The following is a 26,185-nucleotide window of genomic DNA, read 5'->3' as shown; positions in this document are numbered from 1 at the left end:
AACAAACCCCCCGTTAGTTTAAGTTGCTGCTAGTGGATTTCCATCACCTGCATCCCAGAACATTCCTCACTGATCCAGGGTCCCAGTTCTCTGTTCCGAATTAAAATCATCCTGGTTTTCTCCATTTGTCTAAATATTCTCTGGTTCACCTTGAGGACAGTGTCTGGGCATTGCACCAGGCAGCCCATACCCCTCCCTGGGGCCTGTTCCCTTTGTAAAACCATGACTCACCTCCGAGGCCCTTGCTGGCCACACACCTTCATTCCAGAAAGGATTCCATGAGCCATCCCTCTTTGTCTTTCTTCTCTCTCATCTATTTTTGTCCTTTGTGAAATGCCCCGGCCCCCTATGAGGATACAGAGGTATTAGCACACCCTCCCCCTTAATCCCTTGGGCTCCTGTTCCCTTGTCCAAAGTCACCCAAGAGAACAGGGCCAGCCTAACTTTTTCTGGCTGGCTTTTCCTGGGGGAAATGAAACTATTTCACTGTGTGTCCCAACCCCAAAAGTCTCTCCTATTCTCTTCACCACGCATGGTCCTAGAACTTCCTTTCTGTCTCAGAGGACACTTACGAGGGAGGAATAGCAAATACATAGCATGTGGCAATGGCATACATGTCACCCTTCCCTCACTCAGTTCACGGCAGACATTGCTAATCAATCACAGCACTCTTTCTTACTGAGTGGAGTTGGCAGGGGAGATGAGCTGAAGCCCTGACCTCTATGACACGGTTGGAGACGGGATAAAGTGTTAAAGTTCACACTCACCTCAAGAAAATTCTCCTGAGGCCTGACACCCCCATTCTCTCTTAGCCAGAGGGGACCTAGCTGGCCTGGAGAGCCTTGGGCAAGCAAGGTGGGTGTGCAAGGATCAATGCCTTCAGCCCTGGAGACACAGCACAGAGAGCTGTTCAGGCCCTTCTGGCATGTGTCCTGGACTCACTGCAGGATCGTCTTTGGTCTCAGTTGAATTCAGTGCCATGGAACAAATTTATCATGATCACCTAATATGTGCCAGGACCGAGGGCACTGCAGAGATGAATGAATCCTGGCCCCTGGCCCAGAATATTCTAGTGGAAGAAACAGACTAACAAACAATAAAGCAGAATGCAGAAAGTGCCACAAGAGAGCAGTCATTCGACAAGGGCTGACGCAGTGCCCGCTATGTCCCAGGTGCCGTACTGGGTGTGGGAGAAGCAGCGGTGGGCAAGATAGACATGGTGCCTGTCCCGTAGAGTTATGGTCTGAGCAGAAAGTTGGGTGTTCATCAGCTAATCAGACAAAAAAAAGTAGAATGCAGCTGTGGTTCAACACTGGGAGGGAGAAAGGAACGCAGTGCTGGGAGGGCCTAGTCTGGAAGTTCGGGGAGAACAGTTTTGCCCCAACTCCCAGCGGCCACATGGCAATGTCTGGAGATATCTTTGGCTGTCATGACTGGATGGCATCTGGTGGGTAGAGGCCAGGGATGCTGTTTAACATCTTCCGAGACACAGGACAGCCCCACAGCAAAGAATGACCTGGCCCCGATTCAGCAGTGCCAAAGGTGAGAGACCCCCATCCAGACAAAGAGGGGATGGAGGGGGGTCCAGGCAGATGGAAGGGTCTGCATCCTAGGAGAGTGGGCAGCCATTTAAACATGTGGGTGTTTGGGTGCGGTGGCTCACGCCTGTAATCCCAGCACTTTGGGAGGCCAAGGCAGGAGGATCACCTGAGGTCAGGAGTTCGAGACCAGCCTGGCCAACATGGTGAAATCCCGTCTCTAATAAAAATACAAAAATTAGCCGGGCGTGGTGGTGGGCAACTATAATCCCAGCTACTCAGGAGGCTGAGGCAGGAGAATCGCTTGAACCTGGGAGGCGGGAGTTGCAGTGAGCCAAGTTGGCGCCACTGAACTCCAGCCTGGGCGACAGAGCGAGACTCCATCCAAAAAAAAAAAATGTGGGTAGTGATGACCGAGCTGGATGTTGTTGTTGTTGTTTTTTCTTTAATGTCCCTCTGGCTGCTGTGTGGCAAAGGCAGAAGCAGAGACCAGAAGAGCGGGTGTGCGGGTGTGGCCTTGTGTGGCTGTGTGCTCACTGCAGGCCTGGAGACTAGACATGAACTCTAGGGAGGAGTTCTGAATTATGATGACCGCTTGGGGCTGCGCATTCTACACACTGAATTAAGACTGTATTTGGGGCCAGGCATGGTGGCTCACGCCTGTAATCCCAGCACTTTGAGAGGCTGAGGCAGGTGGATCACTTGAGCCCAGAAGAGCTCAGGAGACCATCCTGGGCAACATAGCAAGACCCCTTCTCGAAAAAAATACAAAAATTAGCTGAGTGGGCCGGGCGCGGTGGCTCACGCTTGTAATCCCAGCACTTTGGGAGGCCGAGGCGGGCGGATCACAAGGTCAGGAGATCGAGACCACGGTGAAACCCCGTCTCTACTAAAAATACAAAAAATTAGCCGGGCGTGGTGGCGGGCGCCTGTAGTCCCAGCTACTCGGAGAGGCTGAGGCAGGAGAATGGCGTGAACCCGGGACGTGGAGCTTGCAGTGAGCCGAGATTGCGCCACTGCACTCCAGCCTGGGCAACAGAGCAAGACTCCGTCTCAAAAAAAAAAAAAAAAAAATTAGCTGAGTGTTGTGGTGCACACCTGTAGTCCCAGCTACTTGGAAGGCTTGGGTGGAAGATTGTTTGAGCCCAGGAGGCAGAGGTTGCAGTGAGCTGAGATGGTGAACATGCACTCCAGCCTGGAAGAAAGAGCAAGACCTTGTCTCAAAAAAAAAAAAAAAGACTATCTGGGACTCAGTGATCTTAGGGTTGTCCTTTTCCCTAAGAGTGAGCGGAAAAATCCTGACTTTTCATCTGAGAACAGGCACAGATTAGCCCCCGAGAACAGAATTTATGAGGAACGAAGTGTTTGGCTCAAAATTATCTCGAGCCAGCGTCACGGCGCCCCCATGAGGTCAGTGTTCTGAACCAACACATTTCGCAGATAAAATGGAAATGGAAATAGAACCAGGAAAAGCCACTGGACCTGTGTCATCTGGCCAGCAAGCAGCAGAGGTGACATTCTAGCCTAGACCCAACTCCAAATGTCCCGTCTTCCCCAAGGTCCCCAGCCAGGAGACCTCAGGAGGTCGGTGGACTCAGGCAGCCCTAAACCATCCTCAAACTCTACAAGCAGTAAACTTGTCTCTCCCTTCCTAGGAATTGCTCTGTATGTCGATGGTGCTGAAATTGGGATAATGTATGCCCCTCAGGGCAGTGAGCAATGTTGAGGACATTTTTGGATATCACAATTTGGGAGGGGGGTTTGCTAGTGGCTGCTACTGGGTGGAGGCCAAGGATGCGGCTGAACATACTGTAATGCACAGGACACCCGCCACTGCCATAACAAAGAATTATTCAGCCCCACACGTCCATAGAGCCCAGGATAAGAGTGCTACTCCAGAATGGAAGCCCTGCAGACGCCTGCATCTGTGCTGGGGAGGAGCAGGGGCCTGGGCCTGCAGAGCTTGGTGTGCCCTGAAGACTTGTTGAAAGGTCCTTCACCCGACAACCTCAGGTCGGATGACTAATGAGCCAGGAGCGTGGCCTTTATATAGCTCTGGGCCCAGGCATGCGGGACCAGGTTCGGCTGTCACTGTGCCACGTTCTTCAGCAAGGGGGCTCTGGCAGGCGGGCAGGGGGAGGGCAGGGGGAAGCTGGCGGGGGAGCCTGGGGCAGCAGCTGTTGCTGGAATCTGGGACTCACAGAGAGGAACAATACCCCCGGAATGCCAGGCACCGAGACAGCTGAGCCCACGGGCATCTGAAGGGCACCAGTAAAAATGGGCTTGTCTAGGTGCCGCTGTCCCCAGTGCAGGCAAGATAGATGACCGAGGGCTAAAAATACCAGGGACAAGAAAGCCACTGAAGGGCTATCTGGATGGTTGAGGCTGGATCCGAGCTCTGGGATCCCCCTGCTTTGAAACCAGAATACCATGGGGAGGAAAAGTGTGTACAGAGGAGTCCGACAATCCGAGTTCGAAGCCCAGCACTACCAGATGCTAGCAGTAGGGCCTTGGGGAGTGACTGCTCCTCCCTGAGCCTCAGTTTCCTCATCTGGAAAATGGGTCTAATATTAGTACCTTCCTCATAGTGTTGTGAGGATTATATCCCACGGTGGGTAAAGCATATGGCTCAGTGCGTGACATGCAGGGAGCTCTAGGGCAGGGGGATGATGACGATTTGATTTCTTTTGGGACTTCAGTTTGGCAAGCTATGCAGTGGCTGGGTGGTGGCCATGGCGGGCAGGCCTGCCTCCCCCAGTCCACTGGAGCACTCAATACGTGATAGCTTCTACTCTGCCAGCTCAGAGCAGCTGTCCCTAAGAGCACTGAATAACGGGCTAGAGGGTGAGGTGGGGGCTGGAGTAGGAAATGAGGCTGGGAAGACAACCAGTAATAACCACACACACTCATACACACACACACTCACACTCTCACAAACACACATACTCTCTCACATTCACTCTCACAATCACACACACGCTCATACACACTCACACATACGTACACTTTCACACACTCACATACACAGACCCGTGGCACACACTCATACACACAGTCACACACATACACTTACACACACACACTCTCATACACATACACTCACACACTTTCACACAGTCACATACACACCTGTCACACACACACAAGCACACAGTCACAGTCACACACACTCACACAGTCACACACACTCATACACTCACACACAAACACTCTCTCCCCACAGAGCCTGTACTCCATGCCTGGCGCTGTGCAAAGCCATTTACACTCATTGCATGAGTAACCATGTGGATGGTGCTTGGAACAGAATAAACACAAAATAAATGTTAGCTGCTATCATTAGTATCACAATTATCTAGTTTCACTTGAACGACACTCTTCCAAGGCTAGCATGATAGTTTTCTCCATTTATCAAGCGAAGACTCTGAGGTTTAGAGTGGTTAAGTCACCTGTCCAGGGGCCCCCCAGTCAAGGAAGTGGAGGAGCTGACCTGGAACCCAGCTTACAATCATAACACCATTCTGGTAGGACAGGGTCAAGTGATAAAAGATCTTAGCTGTCAGGCTAAGGAGGGGAGATTTCCTCCTGAGGTAGTGGGGAAACACTGAGGGTTCTAGAGCATGTACAAGTCATCATCAGAATGGGGTATGGGGGAAAGGAGTTGGACTCAGAGTGTGTGAAGGGCAAGATATAAAGACAAGCGAGAGGAGGCCCAAAACCAGTTGGGGGCTACTACCATAGGCCACAGCTGGGGCTGGACTTGAGGAAATGGATTCGCAAGACATTTTAGAGGAAGAATAGATAGATTTTGTCACTAGTAGGGCAGAATCAAAATGGCTGAGAATTTTGATCTGGGAACCTAAGAGAGAGGTGAAGTCATTAATAGGAAAAGGATTGGGGAGAGGAAGAGGAGAGAAAATGAATTCATATTGGAACATGTTATTTCTTTTCTTTTCTTTTTTGAGACGGACTCTCACTCTGTCGCCTGGCTGGAGTGCAGTGGTGCAATCTCAGCTCACTGCAACCTCTGCCTCCCAAGTTCAAGTGATTCTCCTGCCTCAGCCTCCTGAGTAGCTGGGACTACAGGTGCGCACCACCATGCCCAGCTAATTTTTGTATTTTTAGTAGAGATGGGGTTTCACCATGTTGGCTAGGATGGTCTCAATCTCTTGACCTCGTGATCTGCCCGCCTTGGCCTCCCAAAGTGCTGGGATTACAGGCATGAGCCACTACGCCCGGCTGGAACACGTTATTTCTTTTACTTCCATTTCCACTGACATGGGTGCCCAGCCAGTTCTCTGGAATAAGACCTGGCATTCACTGAACATCACCATGCCCAGCAGTATTCTAGAACTTTAGAAGCAGTAATTAACTCATTCAAACCTCATGATAACTTTTTGAAGTAAGGACCTCTATTACATGTTCCCATTTCACATATGAGGAAACTGAGGCACAGGGAGCTGATGCTGCTTGTCCCAGTGATGCTGTGTACACAGGGGGTGCCCCGTTATGTGGCTCACCCATCTTTGCCGGGCACAGGCCTGGTCCACCTACATCTGACTCGCAAGAGAAGCCACCCTCCCCACTTGGTGGCTCTCACTGACGCCTGGGGGCCCTGACACGAGGAGATAGGCTATCACTTGGTGACAAAAGCCATCAGCCACCCGGCTTTGGGCTGGCAGGGCCTGGTATGCCTTTATTCTATCAAGAGGTGGCTGACTTCACCGCCCTCTTTAAAGGGGCCTTACGCCCCAAGGCGAGTTAACCCACTGTGCTACTTGCTTCCATTGGAGATCATGGTGGGCACTTATGTGACACTTTCCTGTGCCAGGCTCTGTCCTGAATATTAATACATTACTAGATTAACTCTGTAAGCTACTGATATTAACATACATACTTATGTGATCTGCTGAAGAGTTTTATAAGACAAACACGTAAAGAAGCCTTTCCCTTTCTCCCTCACAATATGGGATGTAATGGCTTAGACTTGAATTCTAGGAGCTAAAGTGCAAAAAGCCCCTGCAGAATAAACGAATTAAAATATGCCTCCAGCAGGGCTGGAATGAAACCTTTAAAAGCTCCAAAGACTGAAAAGATGCTGGCTGTCACCACCTGACAGCAAACAAAAGATAAAAACAGTACTTAATTGTCCAGCTAGCATGAGAACATCCTTCCATGTTCGGATTCTTTCCCCATGGTGGCTATTTTGACTTAAAAAAAAAAAAAAAAAAAAACATTAATTGGCCAGGCACAGTGGCTCACGCCTATAATCCCAGCACTTCGGGAGGCTGAGGAAGGTGGATTACCTGATGTCAGGAGTTCAAGACCAGCCTGGCCAACATGGTGAAACCCCATCTCTACTGAAAGTACACAAATTAGCCAGGCGTGGTGGCGCACATCTGTAATCAGGGCTACTCAGGAGGCTGAGGCATGAGAATCACTTGAACCTGGGAGGTGGAGGTTGCAGTGAGCCAAGATCACACCACTGCATTCCAGCCTGGGTGACAGAGCAAGACTCGGTATCAAAAAAAAAAAAAAAAAAGTGTATATATATCTCCTTTCCCCCAAAAAAAGTTTGTTGGGTTTTGTTGTCATTGGCACTTCTGGTGCTTTGGGCGTGTATTAAATGTGCCAGCTGCACAGCCTGGCTCAGCTTGAGGGGAGGCCACACCAGCCTCCATCAGTGAGGTATGGTCTGCAAAGGAGGTCTCCAAGGCCACCACAGAGTGGGAAAATTCAGGTGGCTGGGGTGGGTATGTGCATGTGTATGAGTTATGATACCATTAATGTGAAAATGTGTATCTCTGTTTGCATGGTATGACATCATTATTGTGAAAAAAAGTATATATTTGTGTGTGTGTGTCTGTGTGTGTGTGTGTGTGTCAGAGAGAAAGAGAGAGACAGAGAGTTGGGAAGGCTAAATGCAACGTGATATCCTGGATTAGATCTTGGAACAGCAAAAGGACCATAGTGGAAAGGCTGGTGAAATCCAAATCAAGCCAGGAAATTTGGTCAACAATAATGCATCAATATCAGTTTCCTTGTTTTAACCGATGTATTAGTGTCATGTAACCTGTGTTAACATCAGGGAAACTGGGCCAGGGGAAAGGAGAACTCTGCCACTTTTAAAATAAATCCTTAAATACAGTTTTTATTTTTAAAATGTCTGGAAGGAATCTGCTGAAGTTCTGGAATGGCAAAACTAATCTACGGGGCTAGAGGCCAAGAGGTGCTGACTTTCAGGAGGGTTGGCTGGGAAGGGACACTAGGAAAAGTTCTGGGGCTGAAATGTTCTGCGTCCTGGCCCGGGTGGTGGTTACACAGTGTGCGCCTGTGTAGAAACTCATCTCACTGTACACTTAAGACACATGCACTTTGCCATCTCAATTTTAAAAGCAAAGAATAAAAAGTAGCATCTGAAAGGCTTCACATGAAACTGCAAACGCCGTTCCTTTTGGAAAGGATTTGGTTGTCATAATAGTAAGGGGACATTTTAGTCGATATCTTCCATAACACGTTCAACTGTTTTATAGTAAAAATGTGCTTGCTCACATTATATTAATTTAATTTTTATGGGTGTGTGGCATGCACAGAGACAAGTGCACAGATCATAAATGTGCAGCCCGTGACACACCCAGATCAGGATCCGCAACATTCCCAGTTCTCCCAAGAGGTCCCCTAATTACTTATCTTAAATTCTGCTCTCACTGGATATTCTGTAATTTTTTTTTTTTTTTTTTTTTTTGGCTAAACTTGGCAATCCCACTCCTAATGTTCCATCCTTGTCACTACCCTCCTCTATCCTGACTTCTCACAGCTCAGATTCATTTTTTACCTGTTTATTCATATATTTTTTTTTTTTTTTTTGAGAGAAGATCTATCTAGCTCCGTCACCCAGGCTGGAATGCAATGGAGTTAACACAGCTGACTGCATGACTGCAGCCTCAACCTCCCTGGCTTAAGTGATTCTCCCACTTCAGCCTCTCGAGTAGCTGGGAATACAGGTATGCACCACCACACCCAGATAATCTTTGTATTTTCTGTAGAGACAGGGTTTCACCATGTTGCCCAGCCTGGTCTCCAACTCTCGGGCTCAAGTGATCCACCCGCCTCAGCCTCCCACAGTGTTGGAATTACAGGTGTGAGCCACTGAGATCAAATGTGTCTTAATGCACACTCTGATTTAATCCTCACAACAGCCCTAGGAGGTGAGTACTGTTGTTATCCCATTTTACAGAGGAGGAAACTGAGACTCAGAGAGGAGAAGAAGCCTATCTAAAGTCACATTGCTGACCTGGATACAAACCCTGGCTAGTCCGATTACAAAGCCCTGAGCTACCACGTCAGGCCAATCAAAACTAAATATTCCCCCAGTCCTCAATCCGGCAGATGATCAATACCTTGTCAGGCTTAGGGTCTGTGGGTTGGAACCCTCTGTTCTCTGTTTCCTTGTTGGAAGTGTTGCCAAGAAGCACGACACCAGGCTGACCTTTCCACTAGAGTTATGTTCTTTCTGCCCAGAAGTAAGCCAGATATTCTCTTAATCCTTGGAGCTTGTGAATGTTGCTGGGATGCACCTTGGTGTGTGTTTTTCCTTATCCTTCCAGCTTGGAGTTTGGGAGTTCTTTCAACCTGCAGATTTTGTTCTCTTTTGTGCTGAAGAACATTTTCTTGTGTTACTTGCTTACTTTTGGCTTCTGTTTCTGGAATGTTTTTTATTTGCATTTCTTTGTTATTTTGCTTCATGATATTCCCAAGATATCATCTTCTAGGCTACTATTTAAATTGCAACAAAACTAACCTTTCCTGCAATTCATTCACTTCATTTTTAGTTTGAAAATCAGGTCTTAAAGTTCTAGGAAGTCATTTTTGGGTTTCACTTGAATTTCCCTAAGGTTTTTTTTTTGGGGGGCGGGGGGGTTGTTTTTCTTTTTCTTTTTCAGAGCAAACCAGTACGTGGGCTTTAAAAAATAATGAAATTAATACAGCTCTATTTTCTAAAATGAGGACTGTTGTACCATAATACAGTTGAACATAAATTTCCACTTTTCTTGAATTTAAGCTTAATATGTATATATCTCCCCTTACTCTGCATGAAGCTTTACTGACGTATATCATGCCCTGCACATAGTGGGGCTCGAATAAATATCTATGTGTAAATTCATGTCCTTCGATTTGGGGCTAAAATCATTCTTACTTAAAAGCAGTATGTACCTATAAAGAATACTTACATATTTTCCTTCTCCTCTTCTTCTAAAATTGTCAACGGGGCCAGGCACGGTGGCTCACACCTATAATCTCAGCACTTTGGGAGGCTGAGGCAGACAGATCACTTGAGCTTACAAGCTCAAGACCAGCCTGGCCAACATGGTGAAACCCCATCTCTACCAAAAAAATACAAAAATTAGCCAGGCACAGTGGCGGGTGCCTATAATCCCAGGTACTCGGGAGGCTGAGGCAGGAGAATTGCTTGAACCCAGAAGGCGGAGGTTGCAGTGAGCCGAGATCGTGCCACTGCACTCCAGCCTAGGTGACAGAGTGAGACTCTGTCCTCCCCGCTCCCCATAAAAATGGATGGAAGCAGAGGAGTCAGAGAGGTTGGATTCAGAGGTTGGAGTGATGTGGACCACGAACCAAGGAATGTGGGGACCTCGTGGTCCACAAGGAATGTCGGCGCCTCCTTCTGTGCTTCATGGTCCACATCGCTCCGACCTCTGAATCCTCCAAGGTAGAAAAGGCAAAAATTGGGTTCTCCCCAGGAGGCTTCAGAAGGAACACAGTCCTAGTTGTGACTGCAAGGTAATAAATATGTTGCCAGGTGTGGTGGCTTAAGCCTGTAATCCCAGCACCTTGGCAGGCTGAGGCAGAAGGATGGCTTGAGCTCAGGAGTTCAAGACCAGCCTGGGCAACATAATGTGACCCCGGCTCTACTAAAAATTTTTTTTTTAATTAGCCAAGCATGATGGTGCGTGACTATAGTCCCAGCTACTTGGGAGGCCAAAGGAGGAGGATCACTTAAGCCTAGGAGTTCGAGGCTGCAGTGAGCTGTGATTGTGTCATTGCACTCCAGTCTGGGCAACAGGGTGAGACCCTGTCTCAAAAGAAAAAGAAGTGCTGTTTTAAGCCACCAAATCGGTAGTATTTTTATAGCAGCAATAAGAAACAAATACACTTGGGTTTCTGATTTTCTAGAAGTTGCTATTCTGATGGATCGGCCCACTGTGCTTCTCTCTGGCTTCTGACAGCCTCAAGTGAGCAGTTATTTTTCTCTTCTATTCAGTGGGACTCAGGTCTGATTGCTGGAAACTTATTAGCTGTAGGAATCTTACAGGTAGCAAAAAGGCAGGGGTCTCAGGTCCTGTGGCCATGTGCTTCTCAGCAAGAGGCCTCCACCACCCAGCCTTGAGGGCAGGGCACGGCAGCCCCAGCCGCCCACTCGCTCCCTCCCCAGCCCCTGCGGTCTTGAGGCTGATGCTGAAAGGAACCCCTGAAGTCTACACAGAGCTAATGCCCAAGTCCTTCCTGGATTCTCCAATCCCACAGCCTTGTCCCTGGTCTTGGGGGCTCTCCAGGGCAACACAACCCATTGATGAGAGAGACTTTGGATCTCTGGCTCTCTCAACAGACCCCAAAGCCTAACCCACACCCCATGGGCTCCACGTCCCAGCAGCCATGTGGTTCCACGCCCCATTCAGGCCGCCATGTTCCCAGATCCCTAGACACAATCTCACTTAACCCTCCCAGCAGCCTTATGGAGGTGTGTGATCTCCATTTTCCAGGTGAGGAGACTAAGGCCCGAGAGGGCGAGTGCCCTGTTTGACAACCCCTCTTGCTATCCAGCCAGAATGGTTCCCCTAGTACCCCTTTTGGAGGCCTGGCTGTACAGGTATCCCTCAGGGACACACACCCCCACTCGCCTCTGGGGGCCCAGCCCTTCCTAATCCCCACCCCGGGGCTTCTCACCCCCATCATACACTCTCCACATCTTCTGTGGCTGCAACGTTTTTGCTTGGCCAGTTAGAGCTACTGACTGCTCACACGGGGTTTTAACGAAAATACATGGTGTGCCTATTAGCTAGGGAAACATTTATTCCGGTGTTGTCAGAGAACCTTGGACAGAAAAGCTCCTCTTGATGTGTGCGCTGCATGTCTGTGTACCTGTATGCATGTGCAGACGTGTTTTTGTCTGTGCACGCATGTGCCTACACACACACATGAACACATCTTTTGTTATTAAAGACTCTGTTAGAAGAGTGTCCTGGGTAATTCTAATCCATGTGTGACTGCAGAGAAGAAAAAAACCCACACCTTTTTTTTGTCACAGCCATCAGTGGTCCTTGGGTTTGTGTGCCCCCAAATTGAGATTTTTTTTCCACCTGAGAAGGGGAGTGAGTGACAGCTACCATTTGCCAGGTCTCACCTCCTTTTACCCTCCAGAAAACCCAATAAGAAACATTTCTTTTTTTATGTTCTGGAAAACTCCAGCCCCAGGGGGCCTTCTGTTCCTCAAAGCCTCCAAATTCTCCCTGCCTTGAGGCATGTGCTGTCCCCACTGCCTGGAGCCCTCTTTGCAGACTCTGCTTGGAGGAGCCCACCTGCACCCCGTCTGAGCCTGTCACCTGGCCACTGCCATGCTTCTGTCTCATCCCTGCATGAGATCCGTCACTGCCTGCAACTGTCTGGGTTGTGCATTTGTTTACTTTCTCCTTGTCCATCTTCCCCTCGCACTTATGCACCTCAAGAGCAGGGAATTTGTTGCTTTGCGCTGGGCTCGATTAAGGGGAATGAATACTGGTTCAGCCATCAGCCCTGCACCCACACTACTGGGAGGGCAAAGGGACATTCTCCTTCTTAGAGGTGTGGCCTCTGGCACTCAGGCCTGCCACCCACGGCCACTAAATAACCACAATGATTCCAAGCCTCGAGTTCTTTCTCCCTGAATCCCAAGGCTGTCTTCAAGGGCACAGGAGGATGGCCATCTTTTGTTGTTTTGGTTTGGTTTGGGATTTTTTTTGTTTTTGTTTTTGAGATGGAGTCTCGCTCTGTCGCCCAGGCTGGAGTGCAATGGCTCGATCTCAGCTCACTGCAACCTCCACCTCCCGGGTTCAAGCAATCCTCCTGCCTCAGCCTCCCAAGTAGCTGGGATTACAGGCATGCGCCAGCACACCCAGCTAATTTTTGTGTTTTTAGTAGAGATGGGGTTTTGTCATGTTGGCCAGACTGGTCTTGAACTCCTGACCTCAGGTGATCCACCCACCTTGGCATCCCAAATTGCTAGGATTACAGGTGTCTTTTTTTTTTTTTTTTGAGATAGGCTGGAGGGCTGGAGTGCAATGGTGCAATTTCGGCTCACTGCAACCTCCACCTGTCAGCTTCAAGTGATTCTCCTGCCTCAGTCTCCTGAGTAGCTGGGACTACAGGCCTGTGCCACCACGCCTGGCTAATTTTTGTATTTTTAGTAGAGATGGGTTCCATCATGTTGGCCAGGATGGTCTTGAACTCCTGACTCAAGTGATCCACCCACCTCAGCCTCTCAAAGTGCTGGCATTTCAGGTATAAGCCACTGCACCCAGCAGGAAAGCTGTCTTGAGTAAAAGTATTATATAATAACACCTTGCATTCTGAGAGACAAAGGGGCCTCCAGAGGGGTCCACGCCCAGCTCCATCACTGTGTGACCCTGGGCAGCTCACTTCGCCTTTCTGAGCTTTTGTTTCCTCATCTGTAAAATGGGGGCATGGATGATGAGGTGGTCCTCACCCTCTAGGGTGGTTGGAAAATTATGTGTGGGAGCCATGAACACATAGGTCCGGCACGTGCCAGTGCTCAGTCAATGAGATTTGTCATTTCTTCAGTCAACAAATATTCATTTTTGAGCTGCTGCTGTGTGCATCATGAGCTGGGAGCTGGGGAGATGGTCAGTGGTGAGGGAAACTAACGTGATCCCTGCCCTCTGAGCTGACGCTCCACGGACGCTGAACAAAATGAGTCAGTGCACTGTGAACAGTGTTCAGGACTGCCTCACGCTGTGCAGAGAAACAAAGAAGGGAGATCAGAGGGCAGGGGGTGCATGGCTGTGTTATTTATTTGTTTTGAGACAGGGTCTTGCTCTGTCACCCAGGCTGGAGTGCAGTGGTGTGATCGTGGCTCACCACAGCCTCAACCTCCCAGGCCCAAGTGATCCTCCTGTCCCAGCCTCCTGAATAGCTGAGACTATAGGCATGCACCACCATGCGCAGCTATTTTTTTTCTTTTGCGTAGAGACAGGCATCTCCCTGTGTCACCCAGGCTGGTCTCAAACTCCTAGGCTCAAGCAATCTTCCCGCCTTGGCCTCCCACAGTGCTGGGATTTCAGGCATGAGCAACAGTGCCAGCCTTCATGGTTATTTTAAAGATGGTGGTCGGGGAGGCTTCACTCAGGAGATGACAGCTGAGCAAAGATGCAAGGAAGGAGGTGAAGGAAGGAGCTGTGCGATGACTGACAGAAAGGCATTCCAGGTAGAGGGCACACAGGTGCAAAGACCCTGAGGCCAGATCCAGGCTGATAAAACAGAGCATTTTAGCAGTCTCCTCTCCCTGACATTTTTTTTCTCAAAATTGACAAGCACAAGTGTCCCCGGCCCAAGCACTGCAGAGAGCGCGCAGCATCTCTCCCCGTGACCATGACCCAGCTACTGCCTCTTTAACCTTGAATGCCTTTTTGGGGGCTCACGTGTCACCCAGTGTCGAGTGAGCCACCCTTACTTCAGAAGAACGGCATGGGGTGGGGGGGCCTTAGGTGGTGCCCGCCTCACCTATGACTGCCAAAAGCGGTCATGGGGTTATTTTTAAACATGGGGAGGAAGTATTTATTGTTCCCGGGCTGCGGAGGGCTGGGCGGAGTGTGGAATTCTTCTCGGGAGGCAGTGCTGGGTCCTTTCCACCATGGTGAGTACAAGGGTTCCAGGAGGTGATGATACCGGGTGGGCGAGGAGAGGAAGCCGCTACAAGCAAGGGACCACGGCGGAGGCGGAGGAAGGTGGCTCTCAAAGCCTCCAGCCCCTTGTGGAAAAAGCCCCGTTGACTGCGCGGGCACAGAGGAACCCCAATCAATGCCCCGATAGGCCACAAATAACAGCAGCTCTCGGTGACTCACAAACACAAAATAAGAGAGTTGGCTTTTTTATGGCTCGTCTACTGACCTCTCGAGGAATCAATAACTCCCAGGGCTTGCAAAATGGGATTGAACGCTTTTAAGGATCAAATTGTAATTCTTTTCTCTTGTTCAGGCAGCTGGGAAAAAGAATGTTTTTGTTTTCACTTTTTGAACTTGCAAATTTAAAACCTTTCTTTCTGTGCTGTTGGGTTAGGTGTGCCCCTCCTGAAGTGGGCAGTCCCCATATCAGGGTCAGCACAGGAGGGAGAGTGGCTAGAGGCAGGAACTCTGGAGTCAGAATGCCCAAGTTCAATTCCTCAAGTTCAATGCCCAAGTTCAACTCCGGCTCTGCCTTCTGTGTGTGTGTGGCTGTGTGATCTTGGGCAAGTGACCCAAACTCTCTGAGCCTCAGTTGCCTCCCCTGTAAAATGGGGATGATAATAATAGTATCCACTTGACAGAGTGGTTATGAGAATTAAATAATAATACATATGTAGAGTATTGAAGCATTTGCTGTTATTGAAAGTCAGAGAGAAGTGGGGTGGGGAACAAAGGTCAACTCACTCTTCTCTGCCCTGTTGACGTGGTGCAAGGACACAGCATTCAGAGAGGAGGTTTTACTGCCATTTGGATCAAGGGAAAATTGTGGGGTGTGGGGCGCAGTTGGGTTTTAACACCTTGAAGAACTGTAATTTCATCTTGGCATTCATCATGGCTTAGCGAGCCTGACTTTTTCTTTCCCTCCAATCAATTCTCCTTCTGTGCATTACCGAGCTTTTTGTGAAATGCATCAGAACAAAAGCGGCTGGATCCTGCAGGGGCGATCTGTAGGTGTGGCCTCCATCCCCAGGGACACACCTGTGGCTTCTCCTAGTTGGTGAAGGAGCCACTGCAAGATGCACAAACGCTTATGATCCACTGGGACCGGAGGGCTCTGGAGAAACTTCATGTCGTGTCCTTTGCTCCCTCCAGCGTCACCGTTTTGAGACCTGAGTGTGGATTCTGTACCCACATTTCACAGATGGGCAGCTGAGCCCTGCAACAGAGATGAACTCACCCAGAGAAGAGGCCTGACCTAGTTTTTTGACTCCCAGGCTCTCACTCTTTTAATCGATGCTTTTTTTCTCCAGGCACCTAAGAAAGCAAAGAAGAGAGCTGGGGGCGCCAACTCCAACGTATTCTCCATGTTCGAACAGACCCAAATCCAGGAATTTAAGGAGGTGAGTGCAGCTATTGAATCATCCGCCTGGATGGAATCCCACCCGTGAGGGAGAACCTTCCCTTTGTTCCATATTCCCAGCAGGGACCTTTCATTAGATGCCTCTGTCCTCCAAACAATCCCAAATTTGGCCTGAACGGATGTGTGAATTTTTAAAAGAAACTATTTTTAATATCTTCACTGATTATCAAAGTAAAATATATTCCTTGTTGAAAAATGTCTGAAAATTTTTCAGAAAAGCACAAAAAAGGAAATAAAAACTACCTACAATTCTATTACCCAGAGATAATCAGTTAACATTTTAGTATATACCCTTCAAACCATTTTTGTTATCTATGTATATATTTATTAAACAAAATTATAATCTTCTGTGCCCACTGATTACACCTGCATTTTTTTCTTTGAGAAATTCACCATTAACATTTCCTATCATGTATTTAAACCATTTCCTATGGTTAAATATGACATTTGTTTATAATGTTTTACTACTATAAATAACACCTCTTTGCTTATATCTCTGGTTATTTCTCAGGGGTAAATTCCTAAAAGCAGAACTGCTGGGTCAAAGGAACTTAAAACAACAACAACAACAACAACAAAAGAACTAAAAACAGGCAGAACTACTGGTCCGAATTGCCCCCCAAAATCACAGCACTAATTCCTATGCCCAGCAGCCTCAAGAAGAGAGTGCCTTTCCCCACATTTCCATCAACGCTGGGTATTAATAGTCACAATTTTTTTTGCCAGTCTGAGAGGTGAAAAGCAGTATCTTCTGAGTTTTAAATTTTACAGTCTTTGATTATTAACCACTAGCCCCGTTTGAAACCCCATCACATTCGATGGCAATGGACCTTATGAAGAGAACCCAAGTACCAATTAGGCCAAACTGCACATGGGCTTGGAAGGACAGGCTCGGAATTCATTTTCCGGCTGTCGTGAGGGCTCACACTGACTCATCCACATTCCCACCTGGCTTTCCAGAGGGAACTATGCTAAAATGATGCTAAAGAGACCAGTCTGCTTTCTTTTTTTGTGTGTGTGACAGAGTCTCGCTCTGTCACCCAGGCTGGAGTGCAATGGCACAACCACAGCTCCCTGCAGCATCAACCTCCCAGATTAATCAATCCTCCCACCTCAGCCTCCTGAGTAGCTGGGACCACAGGTACACACCACCATGCTCAGCTAATTTTTGTGATTTTTGTAAAGATTGAGTCCCCCTGTGTTGCCCAGGCTGGTCTCAAACTCCTGGGCTCAAGCAATTCTCCTGCCTTGACCTCCCAAAGTGCTGGGATTACAGGCATGAGCCACTATACCCTGCCCTAGTGTGCTTTATATCAAAGGGGAAATCATTTGGGGCTTCCAAACAGGAAATGAACAGTTGTACCTTTTGTCCTCACTAACATTCAGATTGCAGGAATGCTGTGTCCCATAGGGAAAGAGAAATTCCTGAGACAATTGTCATATCTGAACTTAAGATAGTCGCCTTCCAGGGAGAAAGCTACACCCGCCTCTTTGCCCAGTCTCCGGCATCAGCTGCCGGAGGTGTGGGCAGGGGATGCAAAGAACTCAAAACACGTAGCCAGGATTCCCCATTTGGTTTTGTTTGTTTGTTTGTTTGTCTGAGTAAATGGGATTACAGGTACTCACCACCGTGCCTGGCTAATTTTTTTGTATTTTTACTAGAGACGGTTTCACCGTGCTGGCCAGGCTGGTCTTAAACTCCGGGCCTCAAGTGATCCTTCCGCCTTGGTCTCCAAAGTGCTGGGATTACAGGCGTGAGCCACTGCACCTGGCCTAAAGCTATTATTTTTTTAAAAAGCTAAAAACTGGTGTCTCATCTGGCCTCCCCACTACCTAGCCTGCCCTATCTATAAAATGGGACCAGTAATCTATCTCAGCTGACAGGGAGATTCTCAGAACTTTATAAATGCCCTAAGGATTTTACAAATGAGGAATCACGGGCCAGGCACAGTGGCTCACACCTGTAATCACAGCACTTTGGGAGGTCAAGGTGGGCAGATCACTTGAGGTCAGGAGGTTGAGACCAGCCTGGCCAACGTGGTGAAACCCTGACTCTACTAAACAAAAATAAGCTGGGCATTGGTGGTGCGTGTCTATACTCCCAGCTACTCAGAAGGCTGAGGCAGGAGAATCGCTTGAACCCAGGAGGCGGAGGTTACAGTGAGCCAAGATCGCACCACTGCACTGCAGCCTGGGTGACATAGCAAGACTCTTTCTCAAAAATAAATAAATAAATAAATAGCTTTATAGAGTTATAATTTGCATACCATAAAATTCACCTTTTAAGTGTGCAGTTTTATGGTTTACAGTATACTCACAAAGTTGTGCAACCATCACCATTATCTACTTTCAGAATATTTCCATCACCCCAGAAAGAAACCCCATACCCATTAGCAGTCACTTCCTGCTCCTCCCTCTCCCACTATTCCCTGGCAACTGCTAATCCATTTTCTGTCTCCATGAATTTCCTGTTCTGGACATTTCATAGAAATTGAATCACACAATATGTGGTATTTGTGTCTGGCTTCTTTCTCTTATGTTCTAAGGCTCGTCCATGATGTAACCTTTGTAGGAATTTCCCTCCTTTTTATGGCTGAATAATATTCCATTGTATGGAGAGACCACATTTGGTTTATCCATTCATCAGTTGATGGACATGTAGGTTATTTTCAGTTTTGGGCTACTGTGAACAATGCTGCTATACACATTTGTGTTCAGGTTGTTTTTGTTTTTGTTTTTGTTTTCCGAGATGGAGTCTTGCTCTGTCATCCTGGTTGGAGTGCAGTGGCGTGATCTCAGCTCACTGCAAGCTCCGCCTCCTGGGTTCAAGCAATTCTCCCGCCTTGGCCTCCTGAGTAGCTAGGATTACAGGCATGTGCCACCATGCCTGGCTAATTTTTGTATTTTTAATAGAGACGGAGTTTCACCATGTTGGCCAGGCTGGTCTTGAGCTCCTGACCTCAAGTGACCCACCGGCCTAGGCCTCCCAAAGTGCTGGGATTACAGGCATGAGCCACCGTGCCCAGCCTTGTGTACAGGCTTTTATGTGGACATGTTTTCAATTCTCTTGGGTATATATCTAGCAGTGGAATGTCTGGGTCATATGATAACACGAGGCCTGACATTTTGAAGAAACTGTTGGATTATCTTCAATTGTTGACTTTTAATCTGAGGTCCTACAATGATCTTTGAAGATCCCAGAATCCACTCCTGCCAAGTCCTTGGCCCAACCTCTTGGGCAACTCTGCCAGTTTCTCCCAGGCTGAGCTGCCAATCACTTCCCTTCCACAGGCCTTCACTATCATGGACCAGAACAGGGATGGCTTCATCGACAAGAACGATCTGAGAGACACCTTTGCTGCCCTTGGTATGTCACCCTCTCTAGCCCTGCATGAGGGTTCCTTAATCTCACATCCATGAGGAGCAGGAGGTGGGACCATCAGAAAAGCTCAAGATGGTGTCATTTCCCAAAGAAACAACTCCGCCACAACTGGTCTTTAAGACAAATTTCAGGGGATGGGAAAGAAGTGTTTAGTCTTTGAGTATCTTCAGATATCTTTTTTCTCTTGAAATAACTTTTTTGTGTGATTTTGAATACAATGTCAGCTCACAACAGAAAATGGGGAAAAAATGCAGAAAAGTATAAAGGAGAAAATGACATCACCCAGAAGGTCATATTCCACTGTGAACATTCCAGTCTCTTTCCTCTAAGTCTTTCTAGACATGTCTGTTAGGTTTGGGTTTTAGTTTTTTAAATTATTGGAATCATTCTCTTTTGAATTCATCTTCTAAAATGTATCATCTCAACAGTGTGAGCATGAGCACATGGAGTTTCTTCAAAATATACATGTCCAATCTGCTACCCACCACCACCACTTACTCCTGACCTTAGAACTCAGGGCAACCATACACAGCTGTGCAGACTGCACACTGCACAATTCTACAGGGAACTATTCACATTTGTAGTGAGTGTAGCTTTTTATACTTAAAACATACATTGGCTTAAAAAGTGACAGATTTTTCTTATTTGCACAAAGGTAGGCTTGTGGTAGGACTAGAGCAGGTAAATCAGAACCTCCAAGGCGTGGGTTACAGCAGATTTAACTTGAAAAATTTCCCTCAGGTGATCCTGATCTGTCTCTCCCACCTCCAACTGTGAAGGGCTAATTTACAACACCAGCCTTTCCCATTTGAGTGAAAAATGAAAATATCTGCATCAAATGTTCCAGGTTCTGAAGACACTATTTTAAATATAACGAACTGGCCGGCATGGTGGCTCACACCTGTAATCCCAGCACTTTGGGAGGCGTAGGCCAGAGGATCACTTGAGCCCAGGACTTCGAGACCTGCCTGGGCAACATGACAAAACCCTGTCTCTCCAAAAAACTACAAAAATTAGCCAGGCACGGTGGCATGCACCTGCAATCCCGGCTACTTGGGAGGCTGAGGCACGAGAATCGCTTGAACCTGGGAGGCGGAGGTTACAGTGAGTCGAGATTGTACCACTGCACTCCAGCCTGGGTGACAGAGCCAGACCCTGTCTCAAAGAAAAATAAATAAATAACGAACCCCTTCCCACATCAGATGTTAGGGTTGCTTCCAGTCATTTGGTTATTATAAATAACACTGTTAAGAACATCTTCTCACATAAGATCTTTGCCTCCATCCACCCCATCTCTGATTATTTCTGACTAGATTTCTTGAAGTGGAATCCCAGGAGCCAATGGCAGTGTCCTAATGGCTCTTTCTTCCCCAGCTCGGAGTCCCTGAGTGTGTGTTTCCTACCCTAGGGCGTGTGAACGTGAAAAATGAAGAAATTGATGAAATGATCAAGGAGGCTCCAGGTCCAATTAACTTTACTGTGTTCCTCACAATGTTTGGGGAGAAACTTAAGGGTAAGGTCGTGTGTATGTGTGTGTGTTTGTGTGACTATGTTTCTTCCGGGGGGCTGGCAGAAGATGGTTAACTTTAAAAGAGATAAAGCACCATTGGAAAAAAATAAACAGCAACTTGGCTGGGTGCAGTGGCTGATGCCTGTAATCCCAGCACTTTCAGAGGCCGAGGAGGGCAGATCACTTGAGGTCAGGAGTTCAAGACCAGCCTGGCCAACATGGTGAAACCCTATCTCTACTAAAAACACACAAAAAAATTAGGTGGGCATGGTAATGTGCACTGTAGTCCCAGGTACTCAGGAGGCTGAGGCAGGAGAATACCTTGAACCGGGATGGCAGAGGTTACAGTGAGCTGACATTGTGCCACTGCACTCCAGCCTGGGTAACAAAGTGAGACTCTGTCTCAAAACAAAATAACACAGTAACTAACATTGCTCCAAGACTTAACCAAAGTCAGACCTCATGCTAACCACTTTATACGCATTACCCCACTTAATAGCAACTAGGAGGTATGCTCTATTCTTATCCCATTTACAGATGGGGAACTGAGACTAAGAGACAGAAAGTCACTTGTCTGAGGCCACACAGCTAGCAAGTGCCAGGGTTAAGATTCGAATCCCAGGCTTTCGAATCTAGATGATGTTTGACCTTGGGTTCTCAGCCCTCTCTTTCAAAATACAGAGGCTCAGTGATCAGATGAAAGCAGGGTCTTTTTCCTCCATGCAAAGCAGCCTTGCTCTGGCCCCTTCATCTCTGGGAGAACTTGGGCCCTGCTGCCTGGGGTGCCAGTGGTTCCCAGCCACCCCCAGTACATGTAAGCCCTGTGTTCTATTTCAGGAGCGGACCCTGAGGAAACCATTCTCAACGCATTCAAAGTGTTTGACCCTGAAGGCAAAGGGGTGCTGAAGGCTGATTAGTGAGTGGGGTCTGTGGGGAGGGGGGGTTCCCTGCTTGCCCCCCTGCCCCCCTACACACACACAACTGACACCAACACCTGCTTTCCTTTCTCTGCAGCGTTCGGGACATGCTGACTACGCAGGCGGAGAGGTTTTCCAAGGAGGAGGTAATGGGGTCCTTCAAGCACTCCCTGTACCCCAGCTCCTGGGTTCTCCCTCCGGGGGGCTCCATCTGCCCCTCTCGTCTAAAGCACTCCTGACCCCACACTGACAGGGAACCAGCTATGGTCTTCTGAGCCCTGGCCTCATTTCATTCTCTGCCACCCTATGAGGTAGGGACTAGCATAACTGCCATTTTACAGATGGGCAAACTGAGACCCAGGGAAGTAAAGTCACTCATCTAAAATAACAACAATCACACCTGAAATCCCAGCACTTTGGGAGTCCAAGGCGGGAGGATCACTTGAGGCCAGGAGTTTGAGACCAGCCTGGCCAACATGATGAAACTCTGTGTCTACTAAAAATACAAAAATTTGCTGGGCATGGTGGTGGACTCCTGTATTCCCAGCCACTCAGGAGGCTGAGGCATGGCACGAGAATCGCTTGAATTCGGGAGGCAGAGGTTGCAATGAACCAAGATCACGCCACTGCACTCCAGTCTGGGCAACAGAGCAAGACTCCGTTTCAAAAATAAAATAAAATAACAACACTAACAGTAAATGCCAGGACCTAGATTCAAACCTAGGTCTACGTGACTGCAGGTTCTGCCTTCCTCATGATGCATAGAGACCTGCTTAGAGCATGAGATTATTGTGGCGTGAAGGGCCGCCACATACTGTCACGTGAGTGGTGCACTGAACAACTCCTCTAGATGTCAGTTTCATAAAAGTCATCAGACTGTGTATTTGTTGCAACAGCTTTCCAGAACTGGCAGTCAAGTGTCTGGTAATAATTTTTTTTTTTACTCAGGTGGTGCAGTAGTGAGTTTGGTAGAAGGGGCCCTTTTGCTAATTTGCCAAAGCTTCTGTATGAGCAAGCAGAGGTGCCATCAACCTTATTAGTGAACCTTAATGAGTCGATTTTAAATGCTCCCCTCACAGCCTCACGGGCCTGTTTCCATCAAGTTCCACATTTTACTAAAAATGGTATGTAGATTTCCCCTCCCCCAAAATTCAAGCAGCTAAAAGGGCTGCCTTCACTTTCCACCTGCTGTGCGCTTTGAACAAGCTCCTTAACTTCACTGCACCTCAATTTCCTCATCTGTAAAGTGGGAATAATAATAGAAGCTACCTCATAGGAGATTGCGAGGATTCGACATGTTAATGTGGGGAAAGTGTGAACTTGTGGCGAGGGCAATACAAGTGCTAGCTATGAATAGTCAGTATGTTTTGTTTTTTTTTAAATAACTAGCCAATGCTTTTTAAATGGGGAAATTTTGTGTAAAAACAAAAATCTAGATTTCTGACACCCTGGCCCCTGTGGCCACCTTCATGTCACCTTTTTAGATGGCCACGTGTCTCCATTTAGCCACAGGACCTATCCCGCTCCCTTACATAAGCTGCCTGGCCCCTTGGAACCCTTGAGTTTGTGATCCCAGTGGAAGGCTGGGTTTCCGGGACATCTCTGCATGATGTTTACTTGGGAGGGCCCTTGGGGTCAGGGAAGGAAGAACAGGGAAGGGCAAGAAAGGAAGAACAGGGAAGGGCAAGGAAGGAAAAGTGCATGAAGGAAGAAGTTGAGCCAAGATTCAGGTCCAAAGATCGGCACCGCTGACTCCCCAGGGAGGGAGCTCATTCGACAGTTCTCCTGAGAGGTACCGAGTTGGGCGAGATGGCCGTGCCTTTATACCCCCACACCGATCCCATCTGCTGGCTGTGGGCTGCCCTAGAAAGGGCATGACCTTGGGCGAGGGGCCCTGCAGCAGCTGGGGAAGTCCTTCCCAGGAGGACCCTCTGAGTGGCCCATGTTCCCATCCCCCACCCCCTGGCTACCCGTCTGCTCAGGCCCCGCCCACAGCCCCCCACCCTCCGTCTCAGTTCCCCTCCCCTCATCCTTAGCACGTCTTGCTGGCTCATTGCAGGTTGACCAGATGTTCGCCGCCTTCCCCCCTGACGTGACTGGCAACTTGGACTACAAGAACCTGGTGCACATCATCACCCACGGAGAAGAGAAGGACTAGGAGGGGGCTCGCTGCTGCGCCCTGGGCTCGTCTTTGCAGAGTGGTCCCTGACCTCATCTCTCTCCCCCGAGTACCGCCTCTGTCCCCACCTTGTCTGTTAGCCTTGTGGCTGCCCCATTTATCCACCTCCATCTTCTTTGCAGCCTGGATGGCTACGGATACTTCGTGCCCACACATCCTACAGATGGAATCCATCCAGAGGCCATGTTCCAATAAACAGGAGGTCGTGTATTTGGTCATGACATTTCTCTGACAGACAGTGCCTTGTGTAAGGAAGGCAAAGGCAGATGAGCTAGTGACGGCCTTGCAGTCATTATTATTGAATCTTGGTGACTCTTTATTTAAGGTAGACCTTTGCAGCCACTCAGAACTGTTACTATCAAGGATCACGTTTTACTGGAATGTTACCTGGATGACCAAAGCCCTCTCTTCCAAAGAGCTCAAGCATTTAGAGGGCCTTGCTTCCATGACATCTTTCCCTTGGGATGCCATCGGAATGCCTCTCCTGCCAGTGACAGTGACAAGAAGGAAGCGGCCTGACACATGGTAGGAACATAGCTTGTTCAACAGTAATCACACCTGCTAATCCTAAGAGGGTGATTTCTAGTTTCAGATAAAGTAGAAGTTGTCTGTACTTCCCTAGCAAACTGGGGGAGTGGTACTGACTTCTGACTGTCTGGGTCCCAGGCCTGGATGTGAGTTGACCCTTGATTTTGAGTGACCACAGTCACGGTTGAAGCATTCAGGTCTATTATGGCTGCAAGAGTCCCAATGTAAGAAACAAATAGGGCCAGGTGTGGTGGCTTACGCCTGTGATGCCAGCACTTTGAGAGGCTGAGGAAGGAGGATCACTTGAGCCCAAAAGTTTGAGACCAGCCTAGGGAACATAATGAGATCCAATCGCTACAAAAAAAAAAAATAGCCAGGCATGGTGGTGTGCACCTGTAGTCTCAGCTACCCAGGAGGCTGAGGTGGGAGGATCGCTTGAGCCCAGGAGGTCGAGGCTATAGTGAACTGCACTCCAGCCTGGGTGGCAGAATGAGACTCTGTCTCTTAGAAAAGGAAAAAAAAAAAAAGAAATAGGTTCAAATAACTAAGAAGTCCAAGGGCTTCAGGCACAATTGCATCCAGGAGCCCAGGCAGTGCCCTCAGAGGCTGGGGAGGCCTCTGTTTTCTGTCACATTGCTCTGTTCTCAGCAGTGGCAAAATAAGAGCATCTCCTGCCCCTTTTCCAGCTCCTCAGCAATCCTAGAAGAGCATACACCTCTCTCTTCCATCAGAACAGGGCCTCGTGGGATCCCCCTGGGGCACCTGACACCCCTGAGCCAATCACCGTGGACTGGCAAGGGCAGTGCTCTGATAGACAGGCCTGGCTCAACTCATCAGCCCTGTGCGGGGTTGAAATCAGAGCCCTCCTGAACCATATGGCCTGGAGACGGGAGGGAAGATTTCCCCAGAGGAAAACCTGAGAAGAAGCAGGGAGTGGACTTCGGGCACTTCAGGTTTTCAAGAGAATCCCAAGAACCCTCCCAGCACTTTAGGAGGTCGAGTCAGGCGGATCGCTTGAGGTCAGGAGTTTGAGACCAGCCTGGACAAAATGGCAAAACCCCGTCTCTACTAAGAATACAAAAATTAACCGGGCATGGTGGCACATGCCTGTAATCCCAGCTACTCAGTAGGCTGAGGCAAGAGAATCACTTGAACCCGGGAGGCGGAGGTTGCAGTGAGCTGAGATCACACCACTCACTTAGCTGAGATCACTCCAGCCTAGGCAGAAGAGCCAAACTCCTTCTCGAAAAAAAAAAAAAAGAGAGAGAGAGAGAGAGAATCCTAAGAACCCAAGAACCCAGGACACAGCCCAAGTCAATGATGTGACGGGAAGAAGCTGAAATGTGGTGAGGGAGTGGAGCTGGGGTCACGGTGAAGGCAGGAGGGCCCAGGAGGCCAGAGGAGCCACAGTTAGGGCCAGTCCTCAAGGCTTGACAGTGACAACAGTGCCACCTGTGGGAGGAGCTCAGGGCTGAGCCATTAACAGGACGAATGAAACTGTCCCCTGGCTACAGAGACCTGGGGCCCCTTTCAAAGCAGGCTGCGTGGGCAGGGACCCAGGGGAGTCACGGCCCCACCCCCATGACCCAGGACACCCCACACCCTGTGGTGACCCTCGCCCCTCACAGCCTCCCTGCACTCCAGCGTCGGTCCAGGCTGACAGCCTCATATCCAGGCTCCTGTGGTCAGAGATGCAGTCCAAGGGCCTTGCAAGGCGTGACTCAGGACACTCCAGGGCAGTGCGTGGTTCTGGGCAAGACA

General features: G+C 48.6%; 1 protein-coding gene across 2 annotated transcripts in view; it reads left to right on the top strand.

The window, feature by feature from the left end:
* Nucleotides 1-24,106, top strand: part of MYL2 (myosin light chain 2) — a 44,174-nt gene extending 20,068 nt beyond the window's left edge. The window contains exons 3-9 of one of the 2 annotated variants that reach the window (XM_063614530.1): nt 8,411-8,539; nt 15,799-15,888; nt 19,200-19,275; nt 20,699-20,803; nt 21,638-21,716; nt 21,815-21,863; nt 23,777-24,106. In XM_063614530.1, coding sequence (XP_063470600.1) covers nt 15,853-15,888; nt 19,200-19,275; nt 20,699-20,803; nt 21,638-21,716; nt 21,815-21,863; nt 23,777-23,875 — 444 coding nt within the window. In that variant the 5' untranslated portion in view covers nt 8,411-8,539; nt 15,799-15,852 and the 3' untranslated portion in view covers nt 23,876-24,106. The remainder of the gene's footprint in view (nt 1-8,410; nt 8,540-15,798; nt 15,889-19,199; nt 19,276-20,698; nt 20,804-21,637; nt 21,717-21,814; nt 21,864-23,776) is intronic. The other variant, XM_063614531.1, reaches the window with a different exon arrangement.
* The last annotated feature ends 2,079 nt before the right edge of the window (nt 24,107-26,185 follow it).

This window comes from Symphalangus syndactylus, chromosome 13, assembly GCF_028878055.3.
Source record: "Symphalangus syndactylus isolate Jambi chromosome 13, NHGRI_mSymSyn1-v2.1_pri, whole genome shotgun sequence".
NCBI lineage: Eukaryota > Metazoa > Chordata > Mammalia > Primates > Hylobatidae > Symphalangus > Symphalangus syndactylus.
Note: the sequence above shows the minus strand (reverse complement) of the source record. Positions and strands in the feature narration are given on the sequence as shown.